We start from the raw sequence: 17003 nt of genomic DNA, 5'->3' as shown, positions 1-17003 counted from the left end.
TTGGGCTAACAAAGAAGCTAGCTAAAGTGCTAAGCTAGAGATAGCTTAGCGCTAGAATCAACACATACCTTTAAAATACCAGGGTTAAAATGCATAAGCGCTGACGGCGCGTTATGAGCAATGTTCTGGTTAAAACCACCCTTTAAATAAAGTTTATCTTAGCTTCAAAACATACAAAGAACACGAACCGGCCTTTGTGCTACAGGTAGCATGCTAGCACCAAGATAGCCGAGTTCCACAAAACAAACTTCATAACATGAAAACGTTTAGATCATTTCATCCTAAACCAATCTGTTAATCTGCCCAAAACCCAACCTCTGAACCTGTTGAGGGAATGTTGTCCAAGGGCGAAGTTTGAACAAGATATCCGTCGTGAACAAAGAGTTAGCTTCCCGCTAACTTCCTCAGTTTCTCCCGATCAGAAGGTGACCAGCTGTTCGTTACCGTAAACACGGTTGCGGCCGTCGTCTTTCCTCCAGACTCGGCTTGTCAAAACAGCTTCTCCACCGGCTTCTCTTGAACACCGTTTGTTTCTGTGGGGCCTCGAAGAGAAAATGTAAGCAACTCTTACACCTTAATTTCTCCGTTCATGGATGAAAATACCGGATACACAGACAGTATTTCATTCTACTTAACTTTTGCATATGATCGGTGATCGGTCCTTGGATCCAGTTGAATTTATGTCTTTTTACCAGCAAAAGACATTCAGCGCGCTTTCCCCTCCTATCCGGTTCCTATGGAGGGCCGCGTGGAAGAGAAAGACTTGTGGAAAGGTGGGGCTTTTATTTGGGTATTGGCGCCACAGGAAGTCCGCAGTTACCTCCTTTCCTGGCTGTGCTGGAAGAAGGTTAATGCACTTTATTTTGAAAGGTTCCAGGAAAGTATGTACCGGAGTTTTAGTGTTGAAAACCCATGGCTGTGTGGTCCCAACAGTGGATCACAGGAGGTCCAGAAGGACTGAACACGCTCCTCTCTACATTCAGGGGGAGGTGGTGGAGCATCTGGACAACATAAAGTTCCTGGCCATTCACATTTCCTCTGACCTCTCCTGGACTGTGAACACCTCCCACCTGGTAAAGAAGGTCCAACAATGGCTCTTCTTTCTCAGGAAGCTGAAACTGACTGAATTCTCCACTGTACTGCTCACAAACGTTTACAGGGCCACAATTAAGAGCATCCTGTGCCTTAGTGTGATGGTGTGGTATGGGAGCTGCACGGCACAGGAGACAAAGGACAGGAGAGAATGCACGGGTGGTGAAAACAGCACAGGGGCTTGTAGGATGTTGTCTACCAGATCTGGACTTGATTTTTGCTGCACGAGTCCAGAAAAGAGCCAGACACATTGCTAGAGACCAAACCCACCCGGGCAATGCAGTGTTTGTCCCACTTCAATCAGGAACACGATGCAGGAACATCACAGCAAAAACAAACAGGCTCAGAAATAGTTTCTTCCCAGAAGCAGTGAAGGCAATTGTCCTCCTGCAGTCAGACACTAAACATCCCTGCTGACAATCAAACAAACCACCTGCCCACCTTATAGACTGTTTCCACACAAGCTACACTTTAAGTAAATACCAAATACAACACGCCACATTTCATGCACATATGTGTTTTTTTCTAAGTGTCTATAACCTACATGTGTATCTTTGAGCTGGGTCTCAACAAACGTTTATTATCGTAACATAATGAAAATAAAGAATCTTGAATCTTTTTAATAATGTTTTACCATTTACCTCCTTTGGTGGATATCTAGACCTGTTTGATCGCAGAACATAACGCTTAAAATATTAAACTGATATTTGCTTTGTTGTTGATACTTTAATATTTTCTTTCAATGTCCATGATAGTTTTATGTTTGTCTTTAAGGATCAGCACCTCATGATTCCCACATCCTGAAATCCAATCTGTGGATAATGTCAATCTTATAATGTTTTTGTGATGACCAGTCATTTTGATTCAAATATTGTCCAATTTAAGGAGGTCATTCGTTAGGAAAATCTTTTCTGGCTCAGTTAAATTTCCAGAAATATGTAAACTTGCTGCACTGTTGTCTTACAGGACGAAGGTCCTGGGATTTGAATCCCAGTTAGAGCTGGAAATTTTATATCCAGATATTTGATTGCTTATTGAATACTGACAGGTCCATATCCCAAACATATATCCATCGTTACACGCAGCACAACCGGTAAAATGCTGTGTGGTCGTTCTGACCACGTACCACAAAGACTCGTTGCTTGAGGTAAAGATCCTACCTTACGTACACATTTCTTAACAAAAGCAACACCTAGTGGCATTTCTAGGATCTTACATGAAACAAACAGTAACTCTGGTTATGCAAGAAGAAGTCTCAGACTGACGTCCACTAAAGAGAACAATACCAAACCTGCAGAATCTCAGGAAGATGAACAGAACAAGTAGTTGAGATTTCAGGTTAGATAAAATAAATATTTCCCTGTGAAGATAAAACCACCAGGATAAACCAACACTAAATCATTTATGAATACATATGAAGCTCTGAAATGAGAAATGAAGGAGGTTCAGAGTAGCTCTGATGGAAATACACATAAGAAAATGTGGTATCCATTAATATGATCATGCATTCTGAAGTAATTCTTGTTATTATAGAAACAAATCAAGCAGTGCTTAAAGTTCTGCATTTACAAGTAGAAGAACCACTAAAATCAATAAGAATAAGAGCAACAAATTTGGCATTGATTTAAATCTAAATGTTTTTATACTAAAATTGTTTAGTATAAAGTATATTTAGAGCACACAATGTAACAGGATCAAGGGACAAATACTAAAAAAAGAGGTTGCAATGTGTGTAACAACAGGATGTGTTCTGAAACTTACATAAAATGTTGAAAATTAAGGAGAAGAGACAGATAATAAATCATAACCTACTCTGTACAGTGATGTTGACAGCATTGCTGAACTCTCCTGATCCAGATTCACACCAGTACACTCCACTATGAAACCAGTCTGGGTTGATGGTACATGTAGATCTACTCATGTTCCCCCAGATGGAGCAGACTGACAGTGGATCTGTTTCTGTAAACCTCCAGACTCTCCATTCAGCAGATTTTCCCTCACAGCTCAGAGACACTGAATCAGAGCTGAAGTGTTGAACTCTGTCAGGACTCACTGAGAGAGAAGCTGCTGGATGAGGATCTGGAAAACAACACAGGATTTCAGCTGAGAACAGAAACATCTTTTAAAAATCTCTCACTACAAACAATCCTTTGCTTTTAGTGCTTCTTTAACAATAAAAATCAGTGGAAACATTTCAACAAGTTGATCAAACTAATGATTCCTCCTCATAATCCTCCAAGTATTTCATCTTATTCATTTCATACCCAGGTCCTCTACTAGAGGCCTGGGAGCTTGATGGTTCTTCACAATATCTTTGATGTTCACTGCACTCTTCTGGCCTGAGGTCTCACATTTCTCCAGGTGGAGGTCACTGCCTTGAGTGCTCCAATGACGATGGGCATTAATCTTGCCTTTATCTGCCAGGTTCTCTCTACCTCTTCCCTGAGCCTTTGGTATTCCTCCACTTTATGTTCTTTTTTCCCGTAGTTTCCATCATTTGGGACGGCCACATCGATCATTGCTGTCCTCTGCTGCTTTTCAATGATTACTACATCCAGTTAGTTGGTCATTACAGGTTTGTCAGCTTGGAAGTCTCACATGATCTCAGCTCAGTTATTTTCCACCACCTTGGGAGGTGAGTCCCAGTTTGACCTCAGGGTTTGACCTCAGGGTCTTCTGTTCATATTCCACACAGATGTTTCTGTACACCATACTGGTTACTTGGTTATGGCGATCCATGTATTCCTGTCCTGTCAGTATCTTACACCCTGCTGGATGCCGGATTGTTTCTGGGGCTTCTTTGTACAGCCTCCACCTGGGATCTTGCCTGGTGTGGTAGACCTGGGCATCTTTTGCTCAAGGCCTCCTCCTTCACTGCCATCATCAGTGCTTCTGTGCTGATGATGGTTGGTTCAGTTTGCTGCTATGAAGAGAAAGCGACTACTTGAGCCAGTAGGCGTTGATCGTGTCCAGGCCTTGTGCTGTCCAGCTCCTCATACCTGAGACTCAATGTTGGATGTCTGCTACTGTGATGTTAACAGGACTTTGTTCAGGGAGATTAGTGAGGTTTGTCCTAAGGTCTATTAGTCACTGTGCATTGTTGTGATGTGATTTTTCCTTTGCCTACACGTCTTTCCAGTTCCAGCACTGTTTGGTCTATAGTCCTTTGCTTTGAAACCCTTTAAGAGTTCTGCAGATCTTGGATGTTTGGCTTCTTCCAGGTTTTCTGTTGTTAAGTTCTGGGTGTAACTCTTGATAGATTTCTCAAACTGGATGGAGAAATAAATGCTGTTGCTAGATCAGAGTTTTCCCTTACTTATTACAATGACAAAGTCACCTTTGCAGAAAAGCTGCAAAATTCAGATTTTACTAATTCATGAACACACTGCAGACGACAGAAACAATTTAATAACTGATAAAAACAAATTTTCCCTGAACTTTTTATTCCAACAGAGGATGAGACTTTAGTTGATACCTATTTTTATTGGTTTTAGTCTGTTTTATTATTATTCCATGCATATTTATTGTATATTTTAATGGATTTAACTGTAAACACATTGTTTTATTTATTTTGTTTTAAGCTTGACTGCAAAGGACATTGATCAGTCTGAGTTGTTTTAAAAATGTACTGTTTAAATAAAGTCACAGCAAGAATCTAAAGTAACTCATGTTTATTATCTGGTAAAAACTATAAAGAATCTGATGCTTATTCCACGTTTCTTTGGTGGATTATTAACATGAACAGTCAATATCGAACATTTGCTTGATTAAAGATACTGGTCACAGATTAAAGATAACTCAATGAAACTCAAATCATGGCTTCTGTTTATTTATAGCATAGAGAGAAATAAACTGACCTTCAGACCAGACAAACTTTGGTTCACTGTAACCAGTATAATCCACTGGTTCTCCTCTTCCTGCTCTGCACACATATCCTGCTGTATGAGTTTGTTCATGAACGATGTAGGAGTTCTGTTCAGTTCTGTTGGTGATGTTAGGCAGCAGCTCAAAGCTGTAAGATCTGACTGATAATTCAGGAACAGCTTTATACCAGAAGAACCTCCATCCTGCAGACTGAGGTTCAACCTCACAGCTCAGAGTCACTGAGGCTCCAGGACTCAGCCATGATGGAGACACAGAGAGGACAGGAACAAGTTTCTCTGTTGAAATCAAGCATTAGGCAACATCAACACTATTATTTCTGAACTTTACTTTGATTAAATGTTTGATTAAATACTTTGTTAATGTTGGTCAGGAGATTCCCTCAAAAGGATAACAGTATAGTGATTACAAAGCTTAATCAAAATAAAATAAATATCAGTAATAAAATACATAAATAATAAATGAAATACATAAAAACATCAAAAAATAAATGTTAGTAGTCACTTTTTGTAGCAGGTGTAACTGATGCAGCCTTTTTTCTGCTTTAGTTTCCTCAGAGCTGATTAAAGTGGCAGAATAAGAAAAATCAGTTTCAATGGTCAAAACCTAAAAATATGATTTTATTTCCTCTGTTGTCTAGAGAACCTGTTTTCTTTTAGTTATTATGATTCAAATTCTCACTATGAGATACAGACTGATAGAATTAGAAAACATGAATCCTAAATAAAATAAAGCTGTGAAAAACAAAATCTCCAAACCAAACATAAGAATTTGATTAAAATGAGATGAGAGTTACTCAGTGAGAACAACTTTATTGATGTAATAAAATAAAAATAAGGATCAAACACTTATCTTAAATCTATCAGCAGCAGGAGACGAGTTTCATTTTAAGGCATCATAAATAAAATCTTCATGTTATTCTGTTAGATTTACTTTAATGACTCAGTAGCTTATTTGTGTTATTAATGAACAGAAACTAAACTCACCAGTAAACAGATTAAATATATATCATACCAGAATGACCTCATGTACTACTTTTAAGATAATTTGTTCATAAAATATTCTGCTTCTTGTCAATATTAAAGAAATCTGTATTTTCTACAAAAGTACTGAAGAGGTTTAAATTTAAAGGTAACTTTTTCATTGATGAACAGAAACTAAACTCACCAGTTTTCTGAATGGAGACTTTATTGCTGGTTTCAGTGTAGAAAACTGGATCTCCTCTTCCTCCTCTGCAGCTGTAAACACCTTTCTCTGAGATGAAGAGGACTCCACCTGGTTCATTGGTTCTTATTGGCTGAGCTGTAGAAGACTCTGACTCCTGTCTGAACCAATCAAACTTCCAGTCAGTAGATCTGTCCACAGAGCAGCTCAGAGCTACACTGCCCCCTGCTGGTATGATTGTTTCCTCTGCTGTCAGTGAGGCTCTCGGTTTTTCTGCTAAGTTTAGTTAAAAAAACAAGAACAAAAAACATGTAAAACAGCAGTAAATAATCACAACATGAGTTGTTTTAGGAGGGGAAATTCTACCTTGAGCCATTAGAATGATGGACCATGTTTGTTTTTATTTTTCTATCACTTGAAAGACAGTTCTTGGTTTATTTACATATTTTGATTTTTTTATTCTCTCACTTAATATATGCAGGCAGTCATATTTTAAGTGAGAGAATAAATAAAGTATTAAGTATTTACATATTTTGGCAACTGTAACCATGAAAATCCGCTTCAGTTTCTGAATTTAGATTTTTTTATCATTACAATATCTGCTGTCCACCTTATTCTGCAACACAGTTAAATTGTGTTATATATCACTGATATAAGACAGACCCATCCATCTTAGTTGATGTTTAATGACAAAGAAAATATTCAAATTAAAGATAATTAAACTGAAATACTGAACCTTAAATATCTCCTAAACTGTTCAGCACCAGTCAGGAAAACTGGGCTGAAAATCAGCTTCATCGTGATTTAGTCAGAGAATCAGAGAAGGTGTACTGACAGAGAGTTGTTTAAATGTATTTATAATGTTTTCTGTACTTTAAGACAAGCTGTTTAATTTGAAAGTGAGAGAAACTACACTCTTGTTAAAATACAACATTAAAAGGAAAGGTCTTAGTCTGTCAGCTGTTTTCATTGGCTGATTTAAGATGTACAATTTGCTCAAGATATTTAAATATATGTTGCCAGTAAGATCATCAGTTACAGATAATATACGTTTAAAATTTTAAGCATTACCTTTATATGTTGTTTTTTGTGAGAAAACTGATCATCTGTAGCTGATTGTAGTAAAAATGATTTTATTTTTCTTAGAAGCCGATCAATGAATAATTTTAGGCACCAGGAAAATCTGATGTTAGGTTCTTTCATTGGAAACTTAAAGTAATATGTTTGACTAAATACCATAAAAGAGTTTAATGTCGATAGGAAAAGTAAACTGTTCAGATGAGACTTGTTGAAATATAGTCAATAATCACTTCATGTCTATAATAGATGATCTACTTACAAACAGTTAAAGAGAGATCATCACTCCATCGTGTTAACAGATAGTTTCTTGTTCCTCTGCAGCTGTATCTGCCACTGGCAGCTATGATGATCCTGTATTCACTGGATGATGGAGAGTTTCTGTTGGTTGGTCTCCATTCATACGTCCACTGAGCTCCTCCACCTCCCTGGATCTCACATCTCAGAGTGACTCTCTCTCCTCTGAATATCTGAGACCAGCTGGGTTGTAGAGTCACTGATGCCCTGTTAGAAACTATTTTAAAACACAGTTGCAGGACCACAGTGGGTTTAATGGGAACTGTTTACATAAAGAAACATCTGATTAGAAATGTAACAGAAAAATAGTGAAAAGTAAAACTTGGCCCCTATTTCAGATAGTTATCATTCATGGGGCCCAAATGCTCAAACGGATTTAAGAAAAAATGAATAATTAAACTGAATCCATCAGAGTTGATATGAAAGTGTAAACAGTAAGAGTTAAAAAAACAATAATAGAAATAAGAAAAAGCACTTAAACCGATTAATTGTATTTCATAGCAGGATTTTATGAGCTGTAAATATCTAATTCACTAATGTAGTTCACCATCATCAGCGAATACAATATTCTACTTCTTGTAAATAACACACATTTTAGCATTTTCTACACAACCATTAATCAAATTAAAATTTCAAAGATCACTTTTTCTTTTATGATAAACAGAAACTAAACTCACCAGTTTTCTGAATGGAGACTTTATTGCTGGTTTCAGTGTAGACAACTGGATCTCCTCTTCCTCCTCTGCAGCTGTAAACACCTCCCTCTGAGACTCTGAGGACTACACCTGGTTCATTGGTTCTTATTGGCTGAGCTGTAGAAGACTCTGACTCCTGCCTGAACCAATCAAACCTCCAGTCAGTAGATCTGAACACAGAGCAGCTCAGAGCTACACTGCCCCCTGCTGGTATGATTGTTTCCTCTGCTGTCAGTGAGGCTCTCGGTTTATCTGCTGCTGAGGCAAATATATAAACAAATAAATCTTCAGAATATTGCGTAAGAAAGCTTTTTTCTTTGTTTACTATAAACTACACCTCCAATTACTAGAAACAAGCAGAAATAATTCAATGCTTAAAGAAACTGACAGGTCAGAATGACTACATGTTTATAATAAATAAGGAATAAATAATATCTTAATAAATAATAAAATTACTAATAACCAGCGGGATGTTTCACTAATCCAGATAAAATCACAAACCTGCTCTGATGATTAAAATTTAGGTCCAGTGAGATTATTTCAGAAGCTAAAACTCCATCAGCATCAGAACAAATTAGCAGAATCACAAACAAACCAGCTTGTTTCTAACTTGTAGATCACAGATCATACAAACATGATGTTCTCTGAGTCAAACATGTTCTGCTTGACTCTAATATAAAATGATCTTTATGTTCACCATTGATTAATGATGAACCAAACAAACAGGATTGTTTAATTATCAGCCAGGAGGTCCAGAATCATCCAGACCCAGACGGAGAGAATCAGGAAGAGATTTTAACCTCAGTCTACAAGACTTCTTCATAAATCACATAAACACAGTCAGCATCTAAACAGGTCATAATGTTCTGCACACATCTGCCATCCTCTTGCTGCTTACCTAGGATCACTGTACAACGCTCTGATACTGTTAGAAATCCATGAATTATAATTCAGTCGTTTATCTGATGTCTGTTAGCATCATCTGGATCATTTTATTTCCTTGATTTTAAACATGCTGCTGATTAAATATGTAACTATCTCAGTAATCAGTTATTAAACATCCATATTATTGTTCCTTATTCTAATTATGGCTGAATTATTTTCACTGTTTGCACAGCCTGTTTAAGAGAGTGAATCAGGATACATTTAACATTTTTACAGTAAGAATTTTCTGTTGATTACATTCTTGTGATTGTTTGGAGACTAAGTTAAATTTAAAATATACATTAGATTAAGATCCAGTAAATATATATTTTTCATGCTGGAGAGAAAAGATATAAATATAAAACATGCTGCACATTAACACTTTGTCTCTCATCAACATTAATTTTTATTCTAAAAGATAGTTTGTTCCTTCAAAGTGATGCTAAATCTGACTCAGTGTTTCTCTTGACTCTCCTCTCCTTGTTTCTGTCTAATTTCCTGGAAGAAAATGAAACAATTTTCAATAATTTTCTCTTCTCTACATTTCTATCATCAGACAGAGAAATCATCAGAGAGATTGTTGTTGTTGTTCTGTTTAGTTTATATCAGTAAACTGAAGAGAGAAAATTCTCAGGATGAATGGAGGACAGTCTGACTCACATAACACAGTCAGTCTGAGGGCTGGGTTTAATGGGAACTGTTTACATAAAGAAACATCTGATTAGAAAAGTTTTCAAATCTTTTCATAACAATCTGTTCAACTAATTAAAAACCTTTTCAGTCAAAATCCTGAATCTGAAGTAATTTCAGATCATTTTCACAGTAAAATACAAACTTTCTTGTAATCTTAGAAAGTGATCTTGATCATTTTGTCTCCAGAAGCTCTTTCAAGATGTTGGTTTTATTTAGCAAGACTCTTCTAAAAGATCACAAGAAGTCTCTCTGGGAGCAAAGTAGGAAGAAATTAAGCTTTGGTTTCAACCTCTTACACAGCAAACAAGATCACCAGTAACAGGATATATTTGAATAAATAGAAACATTCTGATAAATACAGACATGTTTAGATGATAAGAGCAGATATGTTTTAAGTTAGAAATTAAATGATTGTGTGAAACAGCAGCAGCTGCTTTTATGTTCCTTTATTGAAGCTATTTTAATGTTGTTTAGACCAGATGCACTGAAACACTGTAAATGATCATTTCACTGTCAGGTATTAATGACTTATAGAGAGATAATGTGATAACATCACTCCACTCTGTTAAGAGAAAGTCACTTGTTGCTCTGCAGCTGTATTCTCCACTGTCAGCTGTGATGATCTGATATTTACTGTTCGTTCGTCGTCTTCCGCTTATCCAGGACCGGGTCGCGGGGGCAGCAGAGACGCCCAGACGTCCCTCTCTCCAGACACCTCCTCCAGCTCCTCCGGGGGGAGCCCAAGACGTTCCCAGGCCAGCCGAGAGACATAGTCCCTCCAGCGTGTCCTGGGCCGTCCCCTGGGCCTCCTCCCGGTGGGACGTGCCTGGAACACCTCCCGAGGAAGGCGTCCAGGAGGCATCCGGTATAGATGCCCGAGCCACCTCAACTGGCTCCTCTCAATGTGGAGGAGCAGCGGCTCTACTCCGAGCTCCTCCCGGATGGCCGAGCTCCTCACCCTATCTCTAAGGGAGTGCCCGGCCACCCTACGGAGGAAGCTCATTTCAGCCGCTTGTATCCGTGATCTCGTTCTTTCGGTCATGACCCAAAGTTCATGGCCATAGGTGAGGGTAGGAACGTAGACCGACCAGTAAATTGAGAGCTTTGCTTTTCGGCTCAGCTCTCTCTTCACCACAATGGACCGGCACAGCGCCCCCATTACTGTGGCAGCCGCACCGATCCGTCTGTCGATCTCCCGCTCCATTCTTCCCTCACTTGTGAACAAGACCCCGAGATACTTAAACTCCTCCACTTGAGGCAGGAACTCCCCTCCAACCTGAAGAGGACAAGCCACCCTTTTCCGGTCGAGTACCATGGCCTCGGACTTGGAGGAGCTGATCCTCATCCCAGCCGCTTCACACTCGGCTGCGAACCGCCACAGCGCATGCTGTAGGTCTTGGCTAGAGGGGGCCAGCAGGACCACGTCATCCGCAAAAAGAAGAGACGAAATCCACTGGTCCCCAAACCAGACCCCCTCCGGCCCTTGGCTGCGTCTAGAAATCCTGTCCATAAAAGTTATGAACAGGACCGGTGACAAAGGGCAGCCCTGCCGGAGTCCAACATGCACTGGGAACAGGTCCGACTTAGTGCCGGCAATGCGGACCAAACTCCTGCTCCGCTCGTACAGGGACCGGATGGCCCCTAATAAAGGGCCCCCGATTCCATACTCCTGGAGCACCCCCCACAGGGCATCACGAGGGACACAGTCGAATGCTTTCTCCAGGTCCACAAAACACATGTGAACCGGTTGGGCAAACTCCCATGAACCCTCGAGCACCCTGTAGAGGGTATAGAGCTGGTCCAGTGTTCCACGGCTGGGACGAAAACCACACTGTTCCTCCTGAAGCCGAGGTTCGACTATCGGTCGGACTCTCCTCTCCAATACCCTGGCGTAGGCCTTACCAGGGAGGCTGAGGAGTGTGATCCCCCTGTAGTTGGAACACACCCTCCGGTCCCCCTTCTTATAAAGGGGGACCACCACCCCAGTCTGCCAGTCCAGAGGCACTGTCCCCGACCGCCACGCAATGTTGAAGAGGCGTGTCAACCATGACAGCCCTACAACATCCAGACACTTGAGGTACTCAGGGCGGAACTCATCCACCCCCGAAGCCTTGCCACCGCGGAGCTTTTTAACCACCTCGGTGACTTCAGCCTGGGTGACGAAAGAGTCCAACCCCGAGTCCCCAGCCTCTGTTTCCACCACGGAATGCGTGATGGCAGGATTGAGGAGATCCTCGAAGTACTCCTTCCACCGCCCGATAATGTCCTCAGTCGAGGTCAGCAGTCTCCCGCCCCCACTGTAAACAGTGTTGGCAAAGCACTGCTTCCCCCTCCTGAGGCGCCGGACGGTTTGCCAGAATCGCTTCGAGGCCAACCGGTAGTCCTTCTCCATGGCCTCACCGAACTCTTCCCAGGCCCGAGTTTTTGCCTCTGCCACAGCCTGGGCCGCAGCACGCTTGGCCTCACGGTACCCGTCAGCCGCCTCAGGAGTCCCACAAGCCAACCACAGCCGATAGGACTCCTTCTTCAGCTTAACAGCATCCCTTACTGCCGGTGTCCACCACCGGGTTCTGGGATTGCCGCCACGACAGGCACCGCAGACCTTACGGCCGCAGCTATGGGCAGCAGCATCGACAATAGATGCAGAGAACATGGTCCACTCAGACTCTATGTCTTCAACATCCCCCGGGATCTGGTCGAAGCTCTCCCGGAGGTGGGAGTTGAATACATCCCTGGCCGAGGGCTCCGCCAGGCGTTCCCAGCAGACCCTCACTATGCGCTTGGGCCTGCCGAGTCTGTCCGGCTTTCTCCTCCTCCAGTGGATCCAACTCACCACCAGGTGATGATCAGTGGACAGCTCAGCCTACGGGCCGAGTGGTAGTGCAGAGTACCCTGCCTTCTTGGCGTCCCTGTCGGGGGTGCTGGATAGTGCCCCTCCCGGGGACTCTATTATTCTGCTGGGGGACTTCAACGCCTACGTGGGGAACGACAGTGACACCTGGAGAGGCGTGATCGGGAGGAATGGCCTCCCCGATCTGAATCTGATATTTACTGGATGTTGGATAATAATTTAACTTGTTTTTTCTCCCTTCATACATCCACTGAGTTCCTCCCTGGATGTAACACATCAGACTGACTGTTTCTCCACTCTGAGGCCTGCTGGGTTGCAGGATCACAGTCGGCTTAGAAACTGTTCATGTAAAGAAACATCTGGTTATAAATTTAACAGAAACAAGGAGAATCTGGATGCTATGAAGGACTGCAGACATTTACTGTGTTGAAATGTCAAGTTGATTTGTTACCAAGGGAATTATTTTTGTTAAAATCAATAAATCAGGAAACTAACTGAAAAATGCAACCAGTATACAGGTGCTGGTCATAAAAGTAGAATATCAGGAAAAATTTGATTTATTTCAGTAATTCCATTCAAAAAGTGAAACTTGTATATTATAATCTAACATTAAACACAGACTGATGAATTTCAAATGTTAATTCTTTTATTTTGATGATTACTACTGGTATGGTTGTTGACCCTGCTGTTAGTGTAGCTCTGGGTTTATCTGCTTGGTTTAAACAAAAATGTGCAAAACATTTATTGTGAGGATATTTTTCTGTCAGGTTATCATGTCAAAAATTTCCATCATGTCATCTGACAATTATAAAATGTTATTTTAGGAAATATCAAGCTGTTTGTCAATTCAAGATATTATTCTGACTTGTTTTATTTTATAAGTAAAGAAAACAACAACAAACATGACTGACCTGATACTGACAGTGTGATGCTTTCACTCCACTGTGTTGAAGAATACCAGTCATCTCTGAGTCTACATTGACACATGTAGTCTCCACTGCTGGACTCAGAAACTCTGAAGGTCCAGTCTTTACTGTTTGTCCCGTGTAGAACTGTCCCAGATCTCTTCCATTTATACGTCCACTCAGTGGTTTCTCCTCCCTGGACCTCACATGTCAGAGTGATCATCTCACCTCTGAAGATCTGAGGCAGGTTTGGTTGTTGTGTCACAAAAACCTTGTTGGAAACTGTTTACATCAGATATAGAAAGTATAGATACAAGCAGAAATGTTGAAATCATAAGCAAAATATCAGGTGCATTGTTTTCTCTAACAGTATTAAAAAATATATATCAAATTATTGAACTCACACTTTATTTCAATAGTTTCATCATTACTTATTTCTGTGTAGAAGTCTGGGTTTCCTCTCACTCCATCACACCTGTAGATTCCTCCTTGTGTCACAGAGATATCTCTGTTTTCTTCATTATCTATTCTGACTTCAGAGATGTCTGAGGTCCTTCTGAACCATCTGTATTTCCATCCAGCAGAGGTCTCCACAGAGCAGCTCAGGGTCACACTGCCCCCTACTGGTATGGTTGTTGAACCTGCGGTCAGTGTAGCTCTGGGTTTATCTGCTAAGTTTCAACAAAAATATGTACATTTATTGTGAGGATGTATAAATGTGTACCAAGCTGCCATTGCATTATTTTGTTAAATTTATTTATTTTTTTACTTTTTAGAAATTAAAAAAGTTGTGGATGTGGATGTGTCAGATGAGTTCTACAGGTTAATAAAAAGACTTGCCAGGAGAAGGTCATTAACATGTTCACTTTTAACATAACATTGCCTTTATTGATGCAGACTTGCTTATACTGATAATAACTCTGTATTACAACCAAATAATATTAAACTTTTCCTTTACTGTTTGCAGTGTGTCACAACCTGAGATCAGGGACCATTACATGAGCACACAAAAATGTCTTACAGCTTGTTCATGCAATATGACATAAAATAAAATCACAATGAATAATAAAAATCCCAATATTAAAGAAGCCCTTACAGCTGCACACAAACTCCTGTTCACCTGAATACCATTTTCTGTCTTATTTCTTGCATTATGAGGGAGACTGCAGTGGGAATTGTCTGCAGGCTCCACATCACTCCAACTTGCTCACTGATAAAAGAAGAATTTAACTGGAATGACATATTTTAGTTCTAGTTAGTATTTTCAATTAAACTATGATTTTATGTATAGTAGATTCATAATACATTAATAAATAAATTAACAAAGTGTTATTTGTTATATTTTGAGGAGCAAACAAGCAGTAACAGATACAGTGTCTTGTGAAAGTACTCGGCCCCCTTGAACTGGTCAACTCATAATGCAAGAAACAAGACAGAAAATAGACATTTTTGTGTTCTCATGTAATGGCGTCTGATCTCAGGTTGTGACACACTGCAAACAGTAAAGGAAAAGTGTTATATTATTTGGTTGTAATACAGAGTTATTATCAGTATAAGCAAGTCTGCATCAATAAAGGCAATGTTATGTTTATTCAAAAGATTCAAGATTAGGTGTTCTATGTGTGTTATGAGTTTGATGGCACTACAACATGCTATAGTGAAGTTATTGACCATTTTATACATATTTTACTGAATATTTGGCTATTTAGGCTATAGTCTTTAGGAAATTCAAATTTTTTTTAAGTATTAATTTCCAATCCTAGAAATGTAGTGTGAAACACGTGAGAAAACTTGCACATACAATGATTTTAATGACAATACACCTCTCCTTGGCGACTTTATTGAATATTTCTCCATCATATTTTTCTGGTGTTGCAATTTGCAGACGGTCCCTGCGCATTAGAGGAGCAGCGATCTCTGCATAGAGGCCAATGCAAGTCTCCCAGCGTGGTGTTAGGCTCGTTTTGAGGAAAATATGATTGATGCTCACTGTCTGCCTTGCTGTGGTTGCAGAGAGGTGTTGGTTTTCTAGAGGCAATGTTCCGCTGATGAGTTATTGATCCGGAAAAGCCGAATCTGTGAATATCTTTCTAACTTTACCGAAGTAAGTTGGCGACCAACTTCCTCCAGACTGTCCAATATAGTGGAGTCAACCTCCACATCCATCTCAGCTTGGAGCTGATTGAAATCCTCCATGACCCGTGCAAAACGAAAATGGAGGTAGTCATTTTAATCAATATCATTTGCCAATGACCTTAAATCATTGCCAATGGCTGTAAGAGAACCCTCCATCGTGCCAACCAAAAGAACTTCGGTCCACTTTAACTCTACACCAGCTGGTGTTATTCAATGAAAACCTGCAAATAAAAAGCAGCGCTGTTGACCAGTTCGCATATGCAAATTAACCCCCACGTTGGAGGCCTGGTCGACGCTCGGGAGCGGCGGGGCCCGATCCAATGCGACCCGTTAAATCCAATGAGTCCAACTAGACTGGAGGACTCACTCAACCTCGGAGTATTTTCTGTGTCCACCTTTCGACGTTATGCAGCTCGGATCCAGAGAAACTCAGCACAGACGGTCAGCACAGCTCATCCGGTCCAGCTCGTTGCCAGAGGTGCTTTCAGGCCTTCCGGTCACCTGAAGCGCTATCTTGGTTTCTGCCACCGAGGATCTTCCGGTACGGTCCACACAGACAGCCAGGTCACCCGGAGGTCACTAATCCCACTCGGCCTAGTTTAGCTGCACTGCAGTATTACTAAAGCTACTGTTTTAAGCACCACTTTGTAGAGTTCAGTGCATTTTGTATCGTAGTTTATACAATACTGACATACGTACAAACATAAACCTTTAACTAAAACTCTCAACAGGTTTAGTCCTTATTTAGTTTCTTTTTTGTTCTTCTTCAACCTTCTCCTCCCTCTTTCTTTCTCTCTTTCCCACTCTTCTCACACTCCTCCCACCTGCTCCCTCCTCTCAGCCAATCAGAATTTAAAATGAAGGTTCATTTAAACTTCCAACCATTGAGAGAAAAAACAACAATCCTGGTTGTTTCACATATGGAGGACGTTTCCTCACAGAACCTTTTTCAAACTATACAAATAGAAAAAATAGAGCCCTCCAGTGGACAGGTTTCTACATATATCCAGAACAGCTCAAATCAAACACAACTATAGGAAAATCCTACTTATATCCCATCTGATCAGAAAAGGGCCAAATAAAGGTCTTTCCAGTTGTGATAAATTTTAGCAGGGCTACACCTTGTTCCTCCTTTTCAACTGGTGCTAAGCCGTCAGACCTTTTACTTATTATTTAAGTTTGCAGCTCTCTCTGTTCTTTCCCTTTGCTGTTGTCTCGTTTGTTGTCAAGTAAATTACAATTACTTACATAAACGTACATAAAGCACTTCCAGGTTTACAGGAAATA

At 40.4% G+C, this 17003-nt stretch overlaps 1 protein-coding gene across 1 annotated transcript in view; it reads right to left on the bottom strand.

The window, feature by feature from the left end:
• Positions 1 to 17003, bottom strand: part of LOC124880404 (sialoadhesin-like) — a 264206-nt gene that overhangs the window by 63755 nt on the left and 183448 nt on the right. Inside the window, exons 8-12 of the mRNA XM_047385499.1 lie at positions 13985 to 14251; positions 13587 to 13862; positions 8190 to 8462; positions 7478 to 7729; positions 6142 to 6414 (exon numbers count right to left, since the gene is read on the bottom strand). Of these exons, the coding sequence (XP_047241455.1) occupies positions 6142 to 6414; positions 7478 to 7729; positions 8190 to 8462; positions 13587 to 13862; positions 13985 to 14251 (1341 nt within the window). The remainder of the gene's footprint in view (positions 1 to 6141; positions 6415 to 7477; positions 7730 to 8189; positions 8463 to 13586; positions 13863 to 13984; positions 14252 to 17003) is intronic.

Source organism: Girardinichthys multiradiatus, chromosome 14 (assembly GCF_021462225.1).
Source record: "Girardinichthys multiradiatus isolate DD_20200921_A chromosome 14, DD_fGirMul_XY1, whole genome shotgun sequence".
NCBI classification, from domain to species: domain Eukaryota; kingdom Metazoa; phylum Chordata; class Actinopteri; order Cyprinodontiformes; family Goodeidae; genus Girardinichthys; species Girardinichthys multiradiatus.
This window is presented reverse-complemented; position numbering and strand designations above follow the sequence as displayed.